Here is a 25,959-nt window from a genome sequence, read left to right on the forward strand (position 1 = left end):
TAAAATGCCATGTTAATCTATGTTCGTAGTCATTCATTCATTCATTCAACAGATATTTAGAGCACCTACCATATGCCCAGAACTGTGTGAGAGGTTGGCAATATATTAATAATAAGAAGAAAAGAAAACACACTTCCTGCTCGTCTGGATTTCTAACCTAATAGTTATGATGGTAAAATTATATAGCCTGTATGGTACCAGGCACTGTGCTTGGTACTTTCCATATATTAATTCATTTAATCCTCACAGAAGCCTATGATAAGTGCCGTATCATCCTTTCCATAGATGAGCAAACTGAGGCATAGAGAGGTTAAGTAGATTGTCCAAGGTCACACAGCTAGAGTGGCACAGGCAGGTTTGAACCCTAGCAGCATGGCTCCGGAATCTGTACTCTTTGCCTCTTATCCTTCTGGGATGACACTGGGAGTCCCTAAAGTGACTCCCAAATCATCAAAGTGATGGTTGTGATAGTTGTGGTCAGCACTGGTGGTGTCTATAGCAATGGAACCCTGGGTAAGTAGATTAACCATAACAACATGTTCTGGGACCTTTGTATATAATAGTGAGTGGTTTTTTTTTTTTTTTCCTGACATCACATGGTATTGCTTTTCCTTCTTTTAAGTTGGAGACACTTGATGCAGACCTAATACTAGAAAGCAGCTGGAGGCGCGAAGTGACAGCTGACTGCTGCAGTTTATACGTGGCCTTAGCTGCAGGGCAGCCAGCTGCCCCTCGGAAGTGGCCCCTGGGAAGAGAAGCCTTCAGGCTAGGAAGACAGCTTGGGTCATTAGCTGAAGAATTATTTGTTTAATTTATCTGTTATGTTCCTAGTTCTTGACTGTGTTGCCCACCGTCCTGCTTCCTTTGCCCATGTGGCTCCTGGATCCCACCAGCCCCTCCTTCACGCTTCCGTGCAACTTTCCCAGGCCCCGAGGTCAGAACTCATTGCCATTTTCTCCCATGGGCCTGAGAAAATGCCTGGGCCACCTGGGTCATGCTCGCTGCTTGGTCGTGCAACCTCTTTCCCTTTCTACCTCGCTTGCTAGTGGGGAGAGACTTGTCTCTCCACACCAGCAACCTCAGTGCTGTGAATGGCACATAGTATATGCCCAGCACGTGCTTTTTGAATGAAAAATGGTCCAGAGAAATGTGTGACCCACCAAAAGCCTCAGAGTTAGCAGGCAGCAGAGCAGACCTCAACTCTGTCAACATAGATCGTAAGCCCCATGTGGACTCACGCCACCTGTGCGTTTGCACATTGCTGCGTCCACAGTGCCTGGCCCAGTGCCTGGTGCACGGTGGGCAGCTCAGTAAATGTTTGTGGAATGAGCAAATGAGTGCCAACCTCCTTTAATTCTTCTGTTGTCCTTGCCTGTGTGGAAGAAGACAGGCAACAGGAATGAAGGCTTTGTGTTGGCTGCGTTTTGCATGCACAATTGATAAGCTATTTGCCCACAGCTAAAAATACCTACCCCCGACAGCCAGTGGGAGACGAATGGTGCTTAGTGCAAGACATTTAATCAAACAGCAACAACCCGAGCAGAGCCACAAAAGCCTCTGACACCACGGTGAACTCCAGACGAAGAGCCCAGAAGCCTCTGACTTCCTGTTGGTCCCCTGACACCCAGTGACCATCACTCTGGGTCCACAAAACAGCAAAACAAATGAGCATTCTGTGCACATGGCAGCCACCAGCTGCAAGTCTGGGGACGGCCATGTGGGCGGAAACCATGCACCTGGGGTGAATCCCAGGGAGAATTAGCCTGCGCGAGCACCATTCCATACGGGAGGCGCCATGGAGAGGGTCTCGGTGGTAAGCCCCGGACTTGGAGGAAGTGATTAGACCCTCAGAGGCAGAGATGAACCCCCTGTCTCTTTACCCTCGCTTATTCCCAGGGACTGTGGGTGGCGGGTGTTCTTGAAGGACCTACAACTCCTCTGAAGGGAATTCTTCCCTCAGCTACCTCATGCCACCATACATGCCAGCTGATACACACTGTTAAAAAAGAAAAAGAAACAAAATACTGACCCATTTCTACTTAATAGTTCCCTCAAGCTAATGATGGAAGCATCTGGATGAGCAGGTGCATTGAATGGGCTCTAGAGTCTAATAAATTGTTTTTGAATCCTGTGTCCAGCATACATTTGATGTCTGATCTGGGCCAGTCTCTTAACCCACTGGGCCTCAGTGTTCTCACCTCTATAATGGGGATATTAATAGCATCTATCCCATTATGTCATGTGAGGATTAAATTTGATGCCAGTAAAACCTTTAGCAAGTGAGTCACACATAGCAAGTGCCTAATAAAGGGAATTGTTGTTAATAAATGTACCAGTTATTACTGCATGTGCTCAGCCCTTGTATTACAGGTCTGCGTGAATGGAAGAACTGGAAGAGGCATTTGACACTTTTGCATCCAACCTCAGTCAACTTCTTCACCCTCTGAGCCTCAGTCTTTCTCATCTATAATAGGGGATGAAAATAGTACCTACTTTATTAGCAAGGATTACATACTGGATATTTAATGTTAGATATTATAATATTAGATAATGTTTGATATTGTAGACATGAAATATGCTTCATGTATATGAAGCAGTGAGTTCAGGGCCTGACAAACAGCAAACAGCTGCCCTGAGGACCTTCCTCTTTCCTGCCTTTGCACGTGCTATTCACTCTCCCTGGGAGCCTCTCCTTGTCTTGTGTGCCTGTGTAACCCCTGCCCACCTTTACCAAACGGGAGCTATGATACTATTTTTTAAATTATTTCTTTACTATTCACCGGCTCACTTTGCAGATCTGGAAACTGAGGCTCTGAGAAGGGAAGGGACTTGTCCAGGAGCACACAAGCGTCTATGTGAAAACTCAGTCTAACCCGAGGGGCCTCCTAACAAAAATGGAAAGGCTAAAGATGCTTTCTTGTTTCTTTCACAGTTTTATTGAGATATGATTGACTTACATCACTGTGTAGGCTTAACATATACACATGATGATTTGACTTACAGATAGTGTGAAATGATCACCGCAATAGGTTTAGTTGGCATCCGTCATCTCACAGAGATACAAGAAAAAGCAGAAAAGGAAACAAAAATGTTTTCCTTGTGATGAGAACCCTTAGGGTTTACTCTCTTAACAACGTTCATCTGTAACATACAGCAGCATGAAGGACACTTTCACTGACCGAGTGTGAGAAACAAGTTAGAGGCCTTTTCTACAGCCAGTTCTCCCATCCTCAAGAACTACACCAGGAGAAGCCCCACCTAGATTTGCGGGCGCTGCTTCGCCTGCACCAGGCCTTCGCCTGGTTCAGTTTGTCACCTTCACAGGACTGGTCATCACACTCGCAGACAATAACTGTGACCACTTATACTGCACACTCTCCCTGGGCCAGGCGCCGTGCTAAGAGCTTTGTGTGTGTGAGAGATTCCCTCTAACCCTCACAACAGCCCTCTGAACTGGACAGCATCGTTACTCCCATTTTATTGATTGTTCCTTGTGTTTACTTGCCCAAGAGTGCTAGCAAGAAATGTGCAGATCTGGGGTGTAGCCCAGCTCCTCCAGACTTCAAAATTCATGCCTCTCTAAGGAGCCTGTCCTTTCTGATAACTCTTCTGTTCTGTGTTTGCTGGAGAGCCACCTCAAGCGCTGCCCCCATCTGTCTCTGTGACAAACCCCCAGAGCTGAAAAAACACAGTCGCATCCATCACTTAGTACAAAAGTTGACCCAGAATGGCACCGTCAAGTGCTTTCAGAATGCTTCTTTGACTTCCCAGCTGTGCCGTCTTGGACAGGTGGCTAAACCTTTCTGAATATTAGTTTCTCCTCATTTGTAAAATGGAGATGAGAGCCTACATTCTGCTTGCACTGTCATCTCCTTAAATATTTCTTTAAGTCAGTTCACTTTTTGGATAAAGTTATTTTATAAACAGGCTTTTATCACTACCCTAAATGGAAAAATAACATTCCTCTAGTACCACTTAAACTAAATGTATAACTTTGAAAGTAAAAATGTTCATCAGCAAATCTCATAAAATCATCTCATCTATACAGAGCCACCCAGCACACAGTAGGTGCTCAGTGTATGGTAGTCATAAGAAAATGAAGCTTGGCATTGAGAAGTATGGTTTGGAAACTTTTGAGTCTGTTGGCCAACTTGAATGTGATTTCCCAGTTGAGAATCTAGTTGTTGTCATGCTTACCCAAAGAAGCTGTGCATAGTCAAAAAGCCAGAAGCAATTTTACTGTCAAGAGAAGGCCAACTGATTGGCCTGTAGCCTGGAGGAGGACTCACTTCTCCCCATCACCCTGAGTCAGACTGCCCTGGGGTAGCCATCTTAGCTCTTGCTGACCACTCAACCACAAGGGCAGGCTTGCTAGGTCTCAACTAGTCCTGGTCTACACTGGAAAACACTACTTTATTAAGTTCTGGGAAAAAGGAAACCTGCACCATGTATCCAGGTCCCAAGACTTCCTTGTGGCAAATCCACAGCATTTCTTCTACCAAGGCAGGCATCACCAATTCATTGCAGCACTGCTAAACCCAGGTGTGGTTTTGGAATGTTCCAACATGGCACCCAGCAGCCCCTACCAGTCAATTGAAGAGTAAACATTTTTGTCATCCCTGCCTCCGGCTATGCTATCACCCTGGGCAGGAGATCCTAGAAAGGGAGATTCAAAGAAAGGAAGAAACACAGATCCTAGCTTTGAAAAGGATCCACTCAAGTGCTAAATGTGGTGACAAGTAGGGTCTCCACAAAAAAATAACAGTGAAGGGCATGATAGTAAAGCTACAAAGAAAATTAAAGAGCTGTCAAATAAGAACTAAAATTTTAAAAGAACAGAAGCTATTTCAGAGAATGCAAGAAACAACTAAGTTATCATATAGTAATGGCTCTTAAGGGTATAGTTCCATAGATAAAGACCGATGTTTTTCTCCACCAAGCAGAGAAAAATAGAGAGGGGTTGTTGGTGGGACACAGCTGCAGCTAGAGGAATTGGGAATGAAGAATTTCCAGGGCTTCCCTGGTGGCGCAGTGGTTGAGAGTCCGCCTGCCGATGCAGGGGACACGGGTTCGTGCCCTGGTCCGGGAAGATCCCACGTGCCACGGAGCAGCTGTGCCCGTGAGCCATGGCCGCTGAGCCTGTGCATCCAGAGCCTGTGCTCCGCAACGGGAGAGGCCACAACAGTGAGAGGCCCGCGTACCGCAAAAAAAAAAAGAATTTCCAGATAAGGTGACAGGACTATAGTGCCTGGAATGATCCATGGAGGTAAACGAGAATCTTCCATGGATTCCTTGAGAGCTCAGACTCTCTCCTATTCAGCTCTGCTTCCAGCAAAGTGTCTGGCCTCTAGCTCAATAATTGTCTGCTGAACTGAACTGGCCAGGTGTGAAAAGTAACAAAACTAACATTTACAGAGTGCTCACCATGTGCCAGGGGCTGTACTAAGTATTTTACACATTATTTCCTCTATTTTTCTAATAACCTATGAGGGTGCTATTTATATTGATGCCGATTTCACAGATGTAGGAATTGAGGTTCAGGGAGATTAATCACTACACTTCACAACCTCTTCCAGCTACGATAGGTTCCTTTTTTCTTTTTTTTCTTTTTAAGTGAGAATTTTTTAAATTATTTATTTATTTTTTGGCTGTGTTGGGTCTTCATTGCTGCGCGGAGGCTTTCTCTAGTTGCAGCGAGCGGGGGCTACTCTTCGTTGCGGTGCGCGGGCTTCTCATTGCGGTGGCTTCTCTTGTTGCGGAGCGCGGGCTCTAGACCGCAGGCTCAGTAGTTGTGGTGCACGGGCTTAGTTGCTCCGCAGCATGTGGGATCTTCCCGGGCCGGGGCTCAAACCTGAGTCCCCTGCATTGGCAGGAGGATTCTTAACCACTGCGCCACCAGGGAAGTCCTATGATAGGTTCTTACGTACCTGGATATGTGGGGTGAAGTTCAGCCTGCAAAGAGGGAAAAGAACAAATGGCCCTTCAGAGCCCTTGCAGGAACCTGGAAGCTATCCCTCAGGGATTGCCTTCACATGAGCTGGGGCCCCACTGCCTGACCTCCACCCCACTAGTCCACAGTCAGTTTCGTGCCTCTAATAGCCAACTTCAGGAAGTATGTTCCACATTCCCTGGCTTCTGCCCTGGAGCAAGTGGAACAATGGGAAACAAGATTGGCCACTGGCCAGCGGGCAGTGCCTGGGGTTGGGACCACATGGATGGACAGCTGCCCTTGGGAAACCCTTCCCTGATCCTCTCCTAGAAGCCCTCAGGGCACAACTGCCTGAAGACCTCCTGGCACCATCCACAGAGGTCAAAAAGACTGAACACCAAGTCCCGTCAGCATCATCTCCCCCCATCCCCTACTGGAGACGAGATTTTAATAATGCTGATGGGGTAGGAAAGGCCCGGGGGGCATGGGGGGCTGAGTCAGTCAGCAAATGCATAAGACCTGGGCATGTGGGAGTAGGTTAGGACATATTCACCGTTCTTGGGTTCCGTGGCTCCTTCTTTGGGGAAGGGAGAGAGCATCTAGAGGGGAACCAGTCAAAGAGCAGTGAGGGAGCTGTTAGGGACTGGACAGCTGAGAGCTCCTAACCTGAGAGGACGCAGCACAGAGGCACCAACGTCTGCGTGGGGAAATGGGGAGGGGCAAGGGTTGGCTTCTTGGGGAGGGAGCCAACCTTGGCCTGGGTGAGCTCTCGAGAATACCTGGTGTTCCCAAGCAGAGTGGGGCAGGACCCAAGGCCCCCTCGCTGTGGGCCTCCTTAAGGAGAAAAAGGCATTCAGGGAGCACCCCCCCCCAAGGGGTGCTAGAATTGTCCTTCAGGCTCAGCTGGGGGCAGACGAGGCACCAAGGCACCAGTTGTCCGGGGTGGGGCGGGTCAGCCTCCAAGCTAAGCGCCGTCCTGCTGCCAGGTCAAGCCCTCCAGGGAGCGCACGACGTTGATCTGCTCGGCCAGCACCTGGCCCTGCCCTTGAGGCGCCGCAGGTGTCAGGCTGAGCTTTCAGGTCCTTCCTGGTGCCCAGCAGGAGGATGTACACCTCAGGGCAGTGGTGACACACTTCTGGATGCCACTTGTGCCGCACGTTCTCTGGCAGTGGAGACATAGATGACAAAGACGTTGGGCTGAGGGTGGGAGAGTGTGCGAGACGGTCATGCTCCTGGCCCCGCGTCCCACAGGTTCGGGCTCACCGTGCGCCAGTCAGGTGCACTTCGGGCACTGTAATCGTCAAACGCCGCAGGGTGGACTCCTTGGGGAAGGCATCAGCTGTGTAGCAGAGGAGCCCCATCACCTACCACCACTCGCTTGATGCTGTGCATGGTGGGTGCAGCTGCCGCGTCGAGGCCACGCCTCCCTCCCCTTCTGGCCCCTCTGGACGCAGCGACCTGGTGCCCTGCCCACCACGGGGGAGCTGGGGCAGCAGCAGCAGCTTGGTTCAGGGTTCCAGAGCCAGCACCAGCATCTTATTTCCCCTTTCCCCTTTATCTCCCCTTGGTCCAAGATCCCTCCGGGACCTGTAGTGGAGCAGGTAACAGTAAGGGAGATGACAGCCCTCAAGAGCAATGCCCCATCACCCAATTCAGTGCCCACTCCCCAGATGATCTAAACAAGGGCAGTGCTGACTTCTTGCCTGCGAGGCTTAGAAATGGCTTTGCCTAAAAACCTGTCCTTGAGGCACCTTCCAGCAACCATATAAATAGCACCACTGGAATGGCTCACAGTGTCAGGGGTCGTCATGTGTCTGTAGGACATGAGGGCTGACTCTTCTAGTACAAAAGATAGGCACCTTGAAGGAAGGAGGGATGCATTTAAGTCACAGGGGATGGGGGCTGAAAGGGGTGAATTGCTCTCTTTTTGGAAATTCACGAAAATATAATTTAGGATGCAGAGAAAGAGGATTTGCAGAAGGTAACGCCAGGAATTTAATCAGCCCAGATACACAACTCTTTGTTCTTTTCAGAAGACCTGCGTGGACCAAACAGCTGTGGTGTCAGTGGCCTGCTCTCGTTCCCATAACTACCACTGTAGTCAGAAAGTGCTTCTTGGTGTCTAAACTAAATCTTTTTGTAGCTTCACCTTGAGCTCTTTCCCTTCTTACAAATTCTATTAGCTGCCTTTAAGAAGAAAGGAGGGAGAGAGGGAGGGAGGGAGAGAGGGAGGAGAGAGGGAGGAAGGGAAAAAATCTGTGTTACCCTTTAAGCCAGCATTTCTACTTTTGAGAATTTATTCTACAGAAATATGCAAGGATGTTTAATGAAGCTCTGTGGTGGCCAAAATAATAAAATAAAAAATAAAATAAGTAATGTCCAGCCATAAGTGAATATTTCATGAATATAATTGACATAGGAAAAAATTCACGATTTATTTCTAATTGATTAAAAAACCAACTTGGGGCTTCCCACATGCCACGGAGCAACTAAGCCCGTGTGCCATAACTACTGAGCCTGCGCTCTAGAGCCCGCGAGCCACAACTACGGAAGCCCACACGCCTAGAGCCCGTGCTCTGCAACAAGAGAAGCCACCGCAATGAGAAGCCTGCACACCGCAACGAAAACCCAATGAAGCCAAAACTAAATTAATTATTTAAAGTTTTTAAAAAAGAGAAAAAAGATAATAAAAAACCAACTTGCACAACAGTATTAGTGTATGATCTCATTTTGTGGTGATAATCTTATTACTAATTATATTTATAATTATAGGCATATAAATATTCTAGAGATACAAACACCAAATGGTTAATAAACCTCTGTTCTGGTTGCAGCATTGCAAACCACCCGAACACTTAGAGGCTTAATACAGCCATTTAGGATTATTTGTCCTGGTTCTTAGGCTGACTGGGCTCAGCCGGATGGCTCTTTCTCAGGGTCTCTCACAGTGGCAGCCGCAGGGCACTGGGACTGCAGTTATTTGGGGGTTCCATGGAGCTGGACATCCAAGAGCGCTCACTCACATGACAGACACATGACAGACAGTTGATGTTGGTTGTCGGCTACGAGCTCACCTGGGGCTTTCAACCAGAGTCCCTACACACGACATCTCCATGTGGCTTGGCCTTCTCACAGCTGGGCTCCAAGATGGAGCGTCCCAAAGCAGGTATTCAAAAGGCCCACGTACAACCTGCTCATGCAGTGTCACCCCCACAGTAGTCTATTGGTCGAAAGTGAATCACAGGGACTTCCCTGGTGACGCAGTGGTTAAGAACCTGCCTGCTAATGTAGGGGACACGGGTTTGAGCCCTGGTCCAGCCTTGGATGGGGGAAGATCCCACATGCCGCAGAGCAACTAAGCCCGTGTGTACCACAACTACCAAGCCCGCATACCACAGCTACTGAAGCCCGCATGCCTAGAGCCCGTGCTCTGCAACAAGAGAAGCCACCAGAGAAGTCACCACAATGAGAAGCCCGGGCACCGCAACGAAGAGTAGCCCCCACTTGCTGTAACTAGAGAAAGCCCATGCGCAGCAACAGAGACCCAACGCAGCCAAAAGTAAATAAATAAATTTATTTTTTAAAAAAAGTGAATCACAGGACAAGCTCCAATTCAAGGGGAGGAGACTACACAAAGGCATGAACACCAGGAGGTATGGTTCACTGAGGACCATCTAAGAGACTAGATACCATAATATCTCTAGAAAATGCGATTCGGACAGACTTTCACTTTCCAGTGTCTAATGTAATAGTTACATGTACAAACTCAGGAGACAAAAAGCCTGGCTTAATGTCTGGGCTCACCACTCGCTTGCTCTGTGACCACAAACAAGTTACTTATAACCTCTCTAAGGCTCGATGCTCTCAGATAATTGTTCCAACCTCATAGGGTGGTTGTAAAAATTAAATGAAATTAAATGTGTGTAAGATGCTTAGAAGTAAATGCTCAATAAAAGTGAGCTAATAATATTATTATACACTGATATGTTTAATTTTTAAAGGTATATTTTACTTTTGTAATTAAAAAAAATAATTTTCAAAGACAAAAAAAAACAACCAAAAACCAAGAAATGTAGCAGAATTAAGAGATATAAACTCAGAACTCCCAGTCAGGGCTCTTCCAAGGAATCTCCAGGAACTTCTTAGTCCTCACAGACACAGAAAATACCTCTGGAAGACCTTGACCCTTTCCCTCTGCACCAGTCAACCGTCCAGTGGTGGGGTCTGACAGCTCAACCTGTGTTGATCTTTTAGCGCTCCCTAAATCCTCTCAAGTTTGAGCATGGTAAGCTGCAAAGTATAGGAAATGAATTCCCCCAAGAATATAACAAAGAAGCTTTGCAATCACAAAACATGGGCTTTATATTACCCACCTGTCCAACGACACCATTGACAGAAAAGATTTGCTTTTTAGAAGCACTGACTTTTTTTTTTTTTTTTTTTTTTTTTTGGGTACGCGGGCCTCTCACTGTTGCGGTCTCTCCCGCTGCGGAGCACAGGCTCCGGACGCGCAGGCTCAGCGGCCATGGCTCACGGGCCCAGCTGCTCCACGGCATGTGGGATCCTCCCGGACTGGGGCACGAACCCATGTCCCCTGTACCGGCAGGCGGACTCTCAACCACTGCGCCACCAGGGAAGCCCTAATGCAATATTTTTTAAAGTAAAAATGCAATGAAATGGAATTTCAGGTGGTGATGACTTGCGTTTCTTTGCTTATTCACCCTTTATAAATACACACAGACCCTGTCAATACCACTCCTTTTCTTTGGGGAAAAAACTGTCACAGTGGAAATGAAAGGATTTTTCAATGTGGGGAATTATAGCAAATGCCGACCTTGGGAGTTGAAAATTCTACCTTCTCATTTCTTTTTCAGAAAATCAATACACAGGCATTGTTCCATTCCCCTCTGGGTCTCTGTGGCTCACACATCTCTCTCATCCCAAGGATGTTCTAAGTGTTCTTGATATTGCCTTGGGAGCAAATCGACCTGCACGAAAGCAATGGGAAACTCAATGTCTGCGGGTTAGTTTCTCGAGAGACGCAATTACTAGAAACTTAAGGAAATGTCAAATATGAATAGCTGGAAATTTAATTTGGAGTTGATGACTTGCCTGACTTAAAGCATTAATTAGATGGAGATGGAATATTTTTGAAGAGTTTGGATAGGGAACATTTTTAGCACCACATTACAAACAGGGTTCGATGAGGAAGTAAGAGATGGTGTTGAAAAGTGACTCTCCGCAGAATATATACAGTCAGCCCCCTGTATCCGTGGATGCGGAACCCACGGAGACAGAGAGCCATCTGTACTCTACAATTTTATTTAAGGGACTTGAGCATCTGCAGATTTTGGTATCACAGGAGGGTCTTGGAACCAGTACCCTGCAGATACTAAAGGATGACTGTATAACATTTTTTTCTGGGGACGCCCCAGCATTTATTCATCCCTACCCCCCTTATAAGCTGGGGAGCAGAGCAGGGACGTGAGAGAGTGTGTGGACGTTGTTTAATGAATGGAAAAAAGAGGTTCTGAGAAATGACGGCACTTTTCTAAGTCAGGGGCAACTGAGAGAACAGGAATCACTTTCCTCCGGCTGGAAACGAAGCGGAACTTGATATGCCATAAAGTCAGAGAGAGCTGGAGTCAACTTCAGGCTCTCCCACTTACTCAGTTTGTGGCTATGGAGAGATAACCTAAATATCAAAGCCTCAGTTTCCTTCCCTGTAAAATAAGGATGATAATAGGACGGATGAGAGTCCTTCTTTCAGTTCCATGAATACCAAGTTCTTTCCTACCTCAGAGCCTTTGCACTTGCCATTCCCCCTGCTTAGAGTTCTTTTCTCACGGATTTTTTATGGCAGATCCCCTCTCCTCATCCTTAATTGAACTCAAATGTCCAATCTAAAAAACAACACCCCCCAACGATTTGTCTCATCCCTTGGTTTTATTCTGTATAGCATCACTATCTGAAATGCTGTTGTACATTTTTGTATTTATGTGTTGTCTCTCTCACCCACTATACTATAAGCCCCATGATAAAAGGGAACTTGCCCATTTTGTTAATTCCTGCATCTCCAGCACCTCATACAGTGCCTGACACATAGTAAATGCTCCGTTAATAATTGTTGAATGAGTGGATTCTCAGTCAAGAACTAACATTCATTGAGAACTTACCACATGCCAGATACTGTTCTAACCACTTTATAAAAATTATCTCACTCAATCCTCAGAATAACCCTATTAAACCTGTTTTATGAAAAAGGAAACTAAGGCACAGCGGGATTGAATAAAGTTGCCCAAAGCCAAAGAGTCAATAAATAATAGAGCCAGGACTGAACCCCAGGCAGCCTGGCCCCAAACTCCACATTCTAAATCACTGTGCTCTGATGCTCTTGGCTTGATGGGAAAGCATCAGACCTGGTTTTTTGGTTTTTTTTTTTTTAACATCTTTATTGGAGTATAATTGCTTTACAATGGTGTGTTAGTTTCAGCTTTACAACAAAGTGAATCAGTTATACATATACATATGTTCCCATATCTCTTCCCTCTTGCATCTCTCTCCCTCCCACCCTCCCTATACCGCCCCCCACAGGTGGTCACAAATCACCAAGCTGATCTCCCTGTGCTATGCGGCTGGTTTTACAGCTTGAGTTCCATGAAACTCTGACTGTCAGGTCGGAGTAGCCTAACTTTTGACCCATCACCTCCTCCAAAGCCTTTGCCCTTCATTCTGTATCTATGCACCTGTGGCTCATGTATCACTGTGTGTATTCTTGTTTGTCTCTTTAATATTCAGCCCCTTGCATGCTGTTTCTACACTCTCTGAGTGGAGACTCTGAATGTCTACAATACTAATTTGTATCCATCTTGGGCCCACGTACACAGAAGGAAGATGCTAGATGTTTTCTGAAAGGATGTCTAAATGAATAAGACATTTTCGAACACTTTTCAACAGGCTGTTTAATAAAAGAGAGCTATGAAGTGCAAAAATGTATACAAAGCAAGTAGAAATCCATATGAGTATTCCTTGCCTTAATAAACTCAACTCTTCATGCTTTCCCCACCTCAGGGCCTTTGCACATGCTGTTTCCTTTGCCTGAAACACTTTCTCCAACCACCTTTTTTGCCTATTTACCTCCTACTGGGTCTCCAAATTTCAGCTTGGATATCACTTCCTCAGTAAAAATTCTTCTGATCACTAATAGCACTTACTAGAGCTTCCAGTTACACATTTTCTTCTGTGATTCTTCGGTTGAAGCTTTTCTTGCATAGTAAACTCTAAGCTCCATGAAGTTAAGACGGACCATGTCTATTTTGTTCAACATCTCCTTCCAGGGCATAGCTCATAGTAATTATGGAAAAACACTGTTGGATGCATAAGTAAACTTTTGAAATTCCAGGATTAAGAATATAAAGAATTTTGCTTTAATGGACCTCTTTTCTTAGATATTGACTTAAAGTAAAATTTACTCATAATTTTTCTTTATTGTCCAGGGTGTAACATACTCACATGGTGCCCTCACTCCCGCTTAGAAGTACTGATATTGCCGAGTGGTTTAAAGCATGGGTATTGAATGCTCTAAACCACTGGGAATGAATACTGGATAATTAATATAATTGGTACCTTAACTCTCCACCACTTCAAAATGTTATTTCAAAGTGCTTTGAGCAAGAACAAGGACAGCACAGCCTTAAACAAACAAACAAACAAAAAAACCTGACAGTGCCCAAGTAATGAGAGGTTATGGAGCAACTGGAACTCTCATACTCTACTGTTGGGAGTGCAGATTAGTAAAACCACTTTACAGAGCAATTCAGCAATATCTGGTAAAGATGAAGATGCACATATTCTAAATAACACCCTTCTACATATATATATACTACCTGAGAGAAACTCTGACACATAGCTACTTCTCATGGAGAGTCATATCAAGGTATTAACTACAGCAGTTTATAACAGCAAAATCCTGAAACCAATTTAAATATGTGTGTGTGTATATATATATATATATATATATATATATACACACACACATATATACATATACAAAGACACATAGATGTCTATATATAGTATATGTGTATATATATACACATATAGACAGCTAGATGTATATGTCTACATTAATATGTGTATATATACATATATAGACACGTGTGTATATGTATAAATATGTCTGTGTATATATGAATAAATAAATTGCAATAAGGTTATTAATGGAATTGCTCTATAGTTGTTAAGATGAGTGAAATAGATCTACATGTATCCAAAAAAAGAGGTCTCAAAAGCAACTTGTGTGAAAAAAAGCAGCATGTAGAGTGGCAGGTTCTGTATAAAAGAAAGTTAAGAGTATGCAAACGTGGCCCTGAAGACCGCAGCACTGTGGCTGCCTCTGGCGGGGAAAGGGGGAAGGGAAATGATGGGCCGGAACAATTTCAAAGAAGACTTCAACTGCATCTATAGTGTCGTTTCTTTATTTAAAAAGAACTAAAGCATATGTGGCAAAGTGTTAAAATGTGTTTAACCTGAGTGATGACTACACCAGAGTGTGCATATTAAAGACATTTTCACATGTGAACTATTGTGAAATAATTTTAAAGGCACATGCGAGAAAGAGAGCCCTGGATTCCAGCTCTGCCACTGCACTTCAGACAGGGGACATAAATTCTCTCAGACCCTTGTTTGCAAACTAAGATTAATAATGTTCAAATTTCAGGTTTGGTTGTGACTTAATGAGAATAAGTGTGTAGAATGACTTCCAGATGTTATCCGTTGGGCTATCATTTTAGAGTCAGTTCCTAATGACCTTCCAGATGTATCTTATTCAGAGAGACATTTGTTTTTTTAAAACTGATCAGAATTATGTGGATGCATTCCAAAACAATTCTGACCCCCAGAAAAATAATGTATTGCTACTATATTTGCAAAACCTATATACACACCTATTATACAGACATGCATAAGCACAGATTATTTATTAACTATGAATGCCCTGAGGGAGGGGTATTTGGGTGGTTGCAGAATAAGAGTGGAAGGAAATTTTACTTTTCTATTAACTTTAATTATGTACCATGTGTACCAACTCTAAAAATAAATATAATTTATTTTTAAATTAATCTAAAGGTCATGATCTTCTCCATTCCTTCAATTCTGAACCCACTTAAAAAAGAAAGGTCTTAAAATCCAAGTTCTAAAGGTTCTTAAGAGGTTGTATAGTCCAATGTCCTACTTGAGCACGGGAAACAGGAAATGCCATCCCAGCCCCATATTCTCCATGCAGTCAGACAAAAGAAAGAGCAGAGGACTGGGGATTAGAGGATCTGGGTTTGGTCCCTGTCACCATGAATGACTAACTCTGTGGCTCTAAGTGAGTTCCTTAAGTTCTCTGAGACCCAGTCTCATTTCTGAAGCGAGGACAACGGCAGCACCACTGTCATGACTGTGTGAGGGACAAATTAAGTACCATGTGAACAGGAAACTTTGTCAAAATCGTATCCAGATGTTTGTATGAGGTGCAATTGCAGTGCAGAGATTGTCCCTCAAGAGCATGGGTTCAGTCCCTTTGATTTCCGTGGGAGTGCCTGATACACTATGCCTAGGGGCCCCTAGTAGCCAATAAAGTCATCTTGCTTCAGACGTAAGCCAGATTCTCTTCTCTCCACAGCAAATATCCTAACCGTGATCATCCTCTCTCAGCTGGTGGCCAGGAGACAGAAGTCCTCCTACAACTATCTCTTGGCACTTGCTGCTGCTGACATCTTGGTCCTCTTTTTCATTGTGTTCGTGGACTTCCTGTTGGAAGATTTCATCTTGAATATGCAGATGCCTCAGGTTCCCGACAAGATCATAGAAGTGCTGGAATTCTCATCCATCCACACCTCAATTTGGATTACTGTTCCATTAACCATTGACCGGTATATTGCGGTCTGCCACCCGCTCAAGTACCACATGGTCTCCTACCCAGCCCGCACCCGGAAAGTCATCGTAAGTGTTTATGTCACCTGCTTCCTGACCAGCATCCCCTACTACTGGTGGCCCAACATCTGGACTGAAGACTACATCAGCACCTCCGTGCACCATGTCCTTATCTGGATTCACTGCTTCACTGTGTACTTGGTGCCCTGTTCCATCTTCTTCATATTGAACTCAATCATTGTATACAAGCTCAGGCGGAAGAGCAATTTTCGCCTCCGTGGCTACTCCACAGGGAAAACCACTGCCATCTTGTTTACCATTACCTCCATCTTTGCCACACTCTGGGCCCCACGTATCATCATGATCCTCTACCACCTGTATGGGGCACCCATCCAGAACCGCTGGCTGATGCACGTTATGTCCGACATTGCCAACATGCTGGCCCTTCTGAACACGGCCATCAACTTCTTCCTCTATTGCTTCATCAGCAAGCGGTTCCGCAAAATGGCGGCCGCTACCCTCAAGGCCTTCTTCAAGTGCCAGAAGCAACCAATACAGTTCTACACCAACCATAACTTTTCCATAACAAGTAGCCCTTGGATCTCGCCGGCCAACTCACACTGTATCAAGATGCTGGTGTACCAGTACGACAAAAATGGAAAACCTATAAAGGTATCCCCATGACCTCATAGGTTTGGCACCTCGCGTCTCTGCATAATCCATTTCCAGATGGGAATGTGGCCCATCCTATGGCTGAACAGCTCTCCTGAAGAGTGCTAACCTGATTTCCTGTCTCCACAGATTGAGCACCTCTCAGACTGGTAGATGAGGAAAGATGGAGGAGAAGAAAGAAAAGCATGAATCTTGTTTTCATTTATGCATTCATTTCTACCAAGTCATGCTGACAGCAGAAGTCCCTACCAGTTTGAAGATGTCATTGGAGGTTGTGTCATTATCCTGTGGCCTGTAAGGACACACAGTAGAGAAATAGTCTATGACTTAGCCTTGGCACCATCCACGGTCACTGGAAACCGCTCATTTATGTGACACATCAAGCCACAGTAGCACATAGCTGAGCCCACACTCTTCTTCCGAGAGCTGAGGTCATCCATCATTTCCCTGTGTTGTTACCAGCAGCTAACGATGCTGACCAATTCGAGAATTTTCCAAGGTGCCCTTTGTCCTAGTGAGGGTTTTGGTCTTGAAGTGGCCCTGGCACCCCAATCTGTAGAATGAGATTCTGGGGGCAGGCGAGGATTGGATCTTACTCCAACTCTGGTCAGAGCTTCTGTGCAAAGGCTCCTGACCTACATAACCACGACACTCAGACCTGGGGTCTAAGATGCAGCCTTTCTATTTGCCATTATGTATAGATTTTAACTAGTTCCTCCAAAACAAAGGCCCTGCCTGGTGTGTGGGGATATAGGAGGAGTTCTTGAGCCCAGAAAAACAAAAAAATAAGCCCACTCTTGCCATTGTTTCAATCCATCCTTGTGTCAGCTGTGTACGGTCTCCTTACTCAAATAGCTTCTTGTTGCGGTGCCGCTCACGCTTCCTGGAGAAGGCTTTATGTGTAGAGTTGCCAACCCTGCCTCCTTGCTTGCTGAAGCCGTCACCAAACTGTTTTATTTGAAGTGACTTTGGAACTGGGTTTAGTTTTTGAGGGTCAGGAACTGTAGCTCTCCAGGTGTGAAGGGAGACATTCTCAGCTCTGCCCCACTGTCCAGCTGGCATTGCCATTCGGCCGCAAATGGCAGTGGAAAGGTATGCGTGTTGTCTGCATGTCTGCGCTTTGATGCACATGGCTCAAAAGGGTGGTGCCCGTTTTTGGTGATGCTATTTAACCCAGATCCTTTGCAAAATAATAAAATATGAATTTATTTATTCTGCTCTTGTCTGTCCAAGGCAAGAACAGTTCTAGGGTGTAATTAATAGAGGCTTCCCTGGGAACTACAACTCATGTGTGCACACACACAGACTTGATTACATTAGGTTCCTATGTACCCCATGACGTGTTTTGAAAGAAAAATCCATGCTGGAGTTTTTCTCAGTTACATTTTTTTAAAAACTTCTCTCCCAGATTCCCAGTATTTGAACTTATCCCTGTTCTAGAAGAAGTCTTCCAAAATGATTTTGGAATTGTATGATATTTTTGGTGATCCAACAAAAAGCAGACAGTCCACCTGGAACACTTGGTTCCTCAGGCTGAATTTTTACTGCACTTTTGTCCCTAAATTGGAAGACATGTCTACCCTTTTAAAGGGAACTTGCAATAAATGAGCAGGGTAGAAAAGGCTCCGATGCCACACAATCCCTAAACTTGAACCAATGTCCTCAACACTAATTCAATCAACTTTAGGTCACATTCATCCTGATGATCCGAATTCCTACTCCTTTTTTTTTTTTTTTTTTTTTTTTTTTTTTCAGTGCGCGGGCCTCTCCCGTTGCGGAGCACAGGCTCCGGACGTGCAGGCTCAGCGGCCATGGCTCACGGGCTCAGCCGCTCCGCGGCATGTGAGATCTTCCCGGACCGGGTCACAAACCCGTGTCCTCCGCGTCGGCAGGTGGACTCTCAACCACTGCGCCACCAGGGAAGCCCCCTACTCCTTTTAAATAATTGCAGTAGAGTCTCATCAAAAATCTGGCAGAGCCAAAGTTATTTCTGCAAAGTTCTCAGGAAGGAGCCATGTTGGAGACCATATTCTACCCCTTAAAAACTTAGCTAAGTTTTCTTCCAGCATTGGAACAGTTTGCTGTTTCTTCTGTTGAAGACAAGACGGAGTTGGCTTGCATTTAGGGACCATATGGTATGACTCTCATGTACCCAAGAACATTAGGATCACACTGGTGCAGCAAGATGCTCCCACTAGAAGAGGTTCATGGCAGTTGCTTGACTGAGGGACAAGCAGATTCGTTATCTCCCAGGTCACACTCTCCCCAGGGCATGTGCACATCTAGTGGAAGAGTGGCCTGATTTCCCCTTAAGTTGCATTTCCCTCTGTTTCTTTTTTGCCAAGCATGTGTAGTCAGGCATCTGTTCATTAAATGTGTGTATGATGCGACTCCACCACACCCCCTTGTGAATGAACATTGACCAAAGGCTACCTACACCTAATATATACACGTATTTATTTAATTATTTATTTTTAAACACATAGCTCTGAAAAATGCTAGTTTGAACTATACATGGATGAGTCACAGTGCAATATCTATAAAGGTTAAGCAATTCCTTTTTGAGAATGTATGTAAGATGAAAACCATGTATGTGGATCTCAATGCTCTCTGCTCCACGTTTTTAGTTGTATGTAACAATTATTTATTGATGTTTAAAAAGTAAAAACTGGGTGTGCATTTGGAATGTTTTCCTCATACACTCGTTTATTACTTCTCTTAACAACAGAGGCTGTACCAACTAGTATTGTGATCACTCTTCCTTCTGACTGTATTTTCTATTTTGATACAGTAATGTTTAAAAGAGGTCTGATTTTTGAAGGCAGCCCAGAGGTGTTGTCTTCTGGTTAAAATGCATACAAACGCCTGTTGGCTTAGGTTGATACATATCTCCTAAAGTTTATTTCAGATAATCTAAGGACTTTTAATTTATTCTTATTTATAGTAATAATTGTGGACAAAAATTAAAAGTTTTTTTAAAGAAAAAAACAAACTTTTAAGCCTTTTCTTTCAGGCCAGTTTTAGAAATAAAGCCTTGAATTTTGAAGCCTGTCACGTAAACAGCTGCTGTTGATTGCACTCAAGCAATTGCCTTATATCAGGATTTTGTGATGCCTCCTTCAAAGACTGTTAACTAGCATTCCTCTTGTATGATTTGTGTCCTTGGTTGGGCATGCAGTGATGCTACACATGTACACACTGTATCTTTTTTACTGAACAACTCAAGGACTGAACTGTCTAATAGGAAGGAAATACGGAGGATGAGAGACAAACCGTAAAAAACAGACCATGAGAAGGCATGAAGTTTCATTTTGCAAACACTCTGCAATTAGAAAAGGTTACTTTGCACAGTTGGTGCCTACTGGTCCAAACTGGGGGCCTATCTGAAGTGAATAAGAGACTCTAGTGTTGGCTATTCCAGTTGAAAGAATGGAATAAAATGTTACCATAGAAAAATAGTAGATGTTCATATTTTCTTAATTAGATATATTGTGTTTGGACTTGTTTGTATTATAATAAATTCTAATATGGTGCACACTTGGTGTTTGGTACATGCATATATGCTCAAGCAATGGCAGAACTCTGATTAAAATTTTTAAATAAGCATCTCCCTTATGCTTTGTGCTGGTGCTAGAATGAGACCTGAGTCCCACCTGCCCCTGCCACTGAGCTCTGCTTCCTATAATCCTAAATTAGGTAGCTTACTGGTTATAAATCTGAATTCTTTTCTGACTACATCGTCTATGCATCTTCGAGGCTGTTATCATAAGTGGAGATCTAGCATAATGGCTGAGAGCTTGGGCTTTGAAGTCAGACAATCACAAATTCATGTCCTAGCTCCACAATGTACTAGATGTTTGACCTTGAACAAGTCGTTGAAGATCTCTGAAAGATTGTCCTCATGTAGAAAGTGGTGTAAAAGTCAAAGTTTCCCAGGTGCCTGAGAGGTAAGTAGACACTCTCAAGGTCAGGACACCAAAGTTTGGAGTGAGTTATTGTCAGCTATAACTTTGCAGGCTCTGCCACTTTCTAGCTGTGTGGCCTTGGGCAATGTTTTCAATCTTTCTGAGTCTCAATTTCCTCTCCATAAAATCGGGCTAATAGTAGTTCCAGTACGTACTTCACGGGGTGGTGATTATTAATAGTAGAGCTAAAAAGAGCCTCCAATTGTACATCCTCTTACAGGTGGGGATGCTAGGCTCAAACGCTTAAATGATTTTGCCCAGAGTAGAACCCAAGTCACCTAACACTTCATCTTTCCACTCTACCTCATTGCGTCTCTGCAAGATTCTGATTCATCCCTCCAAAAGTTCACATTATTTTTGTGCCCTTTTTAGAGTTGGTTATATTACATAGTTTTCCAACTCTTCAAACCCAAGTCATCCAAGCGTGAGATATAGTATAACAGCATCATAATTAAAACACTTGATTTGACCTTTCCCTGTGAGGTGTAATTTTTGTTTTTAATTGACTCTATCAGGAATTCTAACCACAGCTCTCAAACTAGCTATGCATTTCCCACACAAACCACTGTCAATTCTGACAGCCACCCACAAACTATTGCCATAATCTATCTTTGCATCAACTTGGAGCATGAAAGTAACTTACAAGTTGAGAGGGAAGTATAGAAAAGCAAAAATTTTGATAAGAAGGTTGCAAACAGAAGCTGGTAAGCATGACCACACTGTTCTCATTAATTTTGTTCACCAACTCAGGGAAGCAGGATAAAAGTGAGTTGATGGAAGTTGAACTGTTAAATAATAATCCTTTTATTACATTTATTGGCTAAATGTGATGGCTCAGCCTCTGTGAGGGTGTGCAATTAGTCTGAGTACTTGCCAGACACAACAAGGGGGATGAGAGGTTTGTGTCTATGGGATGAATAGACACAGTGGATTTCCTGGGTTTATTGAAAGAATGTGTCACTGTCATGCCAGAAAAAGAAAAAGAAAACTTTTCTGATTAAAAAGGAGCAGAACAGGGCTACGGGGAAGAGAGATGCCGTCTCACCAACTCTGCATGAGGAGTTACCATGTCTGCAGAACTTTGTTACCTAGTGAATGGCGGTAACATGATATTTCTCTCCACTGGAGATAAAACAAGAAGGAATGAGACCTAAACTGCAGTATAAGGGATTCAGATCAAACCAAAGAAGAAATCTTCACAGTGATGTCTATTAAATCCACAAATGGTTTTCTATGGGTGTCCTTAGAATCTGCTTCTCTGTATATATTTCCAAATGGATTGTATATCAATCAGAGTCTTGGAGGGAAGCAAATCTCACTCAGATGATTTCAATAAAAAGACTAACCAAGAGACTATTCAGTAATGATCTGAGCAAGAATAAGAGCTATTGAGGCACCCGGGAACTAGAAACAATAGGAAGCCTTACCTCCCTATGCCTGATGGGCAACGGGAGGAAATAGCTGTTACTGCAGCTCAGAGCAGGATGTGCTTTGGAGAAGGGGCCTTCCAGCAAGCAGGTGCCACACCGCTGCCAGAGACATGATGCCAGAGAGGAAGGAAGGGGTACCCCAACCTCTTTCTTCCTTCCCTCTGATATCATGCTGATGCCTCCACTGGCCGAGCTCAAAGAGAAGTCAGCGAGGAAGGGAGTGCAGGTGATGCAGTCCATAGTGGCCAGATCGCAAGGCACAAAACAGTGAAAAATCAAGGGCGAAGTGAGATAGGAAGTGATTACAGAATAACCAGCAAAGGGTAGATTCTTATTTTACTATCATAGGATGCTGGAGAGAATCTTAGAGATTATTTCACCCGAATATCAAAAAGAAAGAAAGCTAAGGCCCAAGAGATCCCTTTGCCCAAGATTATAAAACCTAGATGTTGGTAGGTCCAATTTCCAATGATTTCCTAGCACATTACAGGAAATATATGTTATAGACCTTTACAAGCTGGCTTTCTAACCTTCATCATTAGAAATTTCTTTTATTCATCTTCAGCATCTCCAATGACTAGACTATCAACTTGAATATGTCTAGGAATGGAAATAAAGAGCGCCAAGAGAGTGGGCACTCATTTAACAACCATGTGTCCCAGCACTCCCACGGTCATTGATTTATTTGACTCATATGTATTTAAATACACTATGTGGCAAGATCCATTCTAGGCATAGTGATTGAAGACAGATTCAGTGAACAAGACAGATAGGGCCCCTGCCCGAGTAGGAGAGACAATACACAAGGAAGCCAATAAAATCATTTCAGGTAGTGATAATTTCTAGGAAATAAATGATAGTGACTAAGGTCAGGAGGAAAGAAGAGCAGACAAGTTAGTCAGGGAAGGCCTTTTTGAGAAGGTAACAGAACTGGAATCCAAATTAAAAGGAAACAGTCATATAAAGAACATTCCAGGCTGAGGGGAAAAAAGGACAGAGGCCTTGAAATGGGAATAATTTTGAGTACTCAAGGAAAAAACAGAAGACTAGGACTGCTGAAGCACAGTGACCCAGCAGAGAATGGTATTGGACAAGGCAAGGGGGGGGGTGGGCAGGAACAAAATCGTGCAAAGCTCTGTGGGCCCTGGTGAGGAATTTGGTGGTAAAAGGCAATGGAGAATTTTAAGTAAGAAATTGATGTGATCTTCTTACTTCATTTAATCATCATAACTCTTAAAATGCTGTCACCTCCTTTTTTCAGATGAGAAAACTGTCTCGTGGGAATTAAATTAAGCTTGTTCAAGGTCACAGTGAGTAACTTATGAATTGTTATTTAAGGCCAGTCCCGTATGGTTCCATGAGCCACTTCATCAGGCCACTTTGACACATTTTCCTTGACATCCCAACACTCTCCTGAATTAGCAGCTTGTTCCCATTCACCTTTTCAGTATCCAAGGTTGATATTTAGGCTAAAGTCATCTTCTAATTCCAGTAATGAGGATTCAGAGATCATCAGGTCATAATATTAAATGGTTCTATTTCATGATCCAATTCATGTGTCTAATGAGATCAGGCAAAGTAGAGAATCAGCCCCACAAGATTGTATTTGAAATAATATAGACTATACTAGCAGGAAGGGCATTAAAAATGTATATACTTTTTAAAACTTTCCCACACAACCCGCAGTAATATATTCGATATCATTGTTTTGCAGATGCTTTTGTATGCAGATTTCAAATCTTGGTCCTTCCCTAGTTTATGCACTGGTCTTTCAAAAAAAAAATTGGACTTCCGGGAAGATAGCGGAAGAGTGAGACGCGGAGATCACCTTCCTCCCCACAGATACACCAGAAATACATCTACGCATGGAACAACTCCTACAGAACACCTACTGACCGCTGGCAGAAGACCTCAGACCTCCCAAAAGGCAAGAAACCCCCCACGTAACTGGGTAGGGCAAAAGAATAAACAGAGACAAAAGAATAGGGACAGTACCTGCACCAGCGGGAGGGAGCTATGAAGGAGGAAAAGTGTCCACACAAGAGGAAGCCCCTTCGCGGGCGGAGACTGCGGGTGGCGGAGCGGGGGAGCTTCGGAGCCGCGGAGGAGAGCACAGCAACAGGGGTGCGGAGAGCAAAGCGGAGAGATTCCCGCGCAGAGGATCAGGGCCGACCGGCACTCACCAGCTGAGAAGCTTGTCTGCTCACCCGCCGGGGCGGGCGGGGCTGGAAGCTGAGGCTCGGGCTTCGGTCGGAGCGCCAGGAGAGGACTGGGGTTGGCGGCGTGAACACAGCCTGCAGGCCGTTAGTGCGCCGCGGCTGGCCGGGAGGGAGTCCGGGGAAAAGTCTGGAGCTGCCGAAGAGGCAAGAGACTTTTTCTTCCCTCTTTATTTCCTGGTGCGCGAGGAGAGGGATTAAGAGCGCTGCTTGAAGGAGCTCCAGAGACAGGCGCGAGCCGCGGCTAAAAGCGCGGACCCCAGAGGCGGGCATGAGACGCTAAGGCCGCTGCTGCCGCCACCAAGAAGCCTGTGTGCGAGCACAGGTCGCTCTCCACACCCCCTTCCGGGGAGCCTGTGCAGCCCGCCACTGCCAGGGTCCCGGGATCCAGGGACAACTCCCCTGGGAGAGCGCACGGCGCGCCTCAGGCTGGTGCAACGTCACGCGGCGCGCCTCAGGCTGGTGCAACGTAACGCCGGCCTCTGCCGCCACAGGCCCGCCCTGCACTCCGTGCCCCTCCCTCCCCTCGGCCTGAGTGAGCCAGAGCCTCCGAATCAGCGGCTCCTTTAACCCCGTCCTGTCTGAGCAGAGAACAGACGCCCTCCGGCAACCTACACGCGGAGGCGGGTCCGAATCCAAAGCTGAGCCCCTGGGAGCTGTGAGAACAAAGAAGAGAAAGGGAAATCTTTCCCAGCAGCCACAGAAGCAGCGGATTAAAGCTCCACAATCAACTTGATGTACCCTGCATCTGTGGAATACATGAATAGACAACGAATCATCCCAAATTAAGGAGCCCTGTGGATGAAAGGCTCTTGGTGCTGCAGCCAGGAGTCAGTGCTGTGCCTCTGAGGTGGGAGAGCCAACTTCAGGACACTGGTCCACAAGAGGCCTCCCAGCTGCACATAATATAAAACAGCGAAAATCTCCCAGAGATCTCCATCTCAACACCAGCACCCAGCTTCATTCAACGACCAGCAAGCTACAGTGCTGGACATCCTATGCCAATCAACTAGCAAGACAGGAACACAACCCCACCCATTAGCAGAGAGGCTGCCCAAAATCATAATAAGTCTACAGACACCCCAAAACACACCACCAGACGTGGACCTGCCCACCAGAAAGACAAGATCCAGCCTCATCCACCAGAACACAGGCACTAGTACCCTCCACCAGGAAGCCTACACAACCCACTGAACCAACCTTAGCCACTGGGGACAGACACCAAAAACAACAGGAACTACGAACCTTCAGCCTGCAAAAAGGAGACCCCAAACACAGTAAGATAAGCAAAATGAAAAGACAGAAAAACACACAGCAGATGAAGGAGCAAGATAAAAACCCACCAGACCTAACAAATGAAGAGGAAATAGGCAGTCTACCTGAAAAAGAATTCAGAATAATGATAGTAAAGATGATCCAAAATCTTGGAAATAGAATAGACAAAATGCAAGAAACATTTAACAAGGACCTAGAAGAACTAAAGATGAAACAAACAATGATGAACAACACAATAAATGAAATGAAAAATACTCTAGATGGGATCAATAGCAGAATAACTGAGGCAGAAGAATGGATAAGTGACCTGGAAGATAAAATAGTGGAAATAACTACTGCAGAGCAGAATAAAGAAAAAAGAATGAAAAGAACTGAGGACAGTCTCAGAGACCGCTGGGACAACATTAAATGCACCAACATTCGAATTATAGGGGATCAAGAAGAAGAAGAGAAAAAGAAAGGGACTGAGAAAATATTTGAAGAGATTATAGTTGAAAACTTCCCTAATATGGGAAAGGAAATAGTTAATCAAGTCCAGGAAGCACAGAGAGTCC

General features: G+C 44.8%; 1 protein-coding gene across 1 annotated transcript in view; it reads left to right on the top strand.

Moving 5' to 3' along the window:
* Positions 1–16,531, top strand: part of GPR139 (G protein-coupled receptor 139) — a 39,512-nt gene extending 22,981 nt beyond the window's left edge. Inside the window, exon 2 of the mRNA XM_004325407.2 lies at positions 15,597–16,531. Within this exon, the coding sequence (XP_004325455.1) occupies positions 15,597–16,531 (935 nt within the window). The remainder of the gene's footprint in view (positions 1–15,596) is intronic.
* The last annotated feature ends 9,428 nt before the right edge of the window (positions 16,532–25,959 follow it).

Source organism: Tursiops truncatus, chromosome 15 (assembly GCF_011762595.2).
Source record: "Tursiops truncatus isolate mTurTru1 chromosome 15, mTurTru1.mat.Y, whole genome shotgun sequence".
Taxonomy (NCBI): domain Eukaryota; kingdom Metazoa; phylum Chordata; class Mammalia; order Artiodactyla; family Delphinidae; genus Tursiops; species Tursiops truncatus.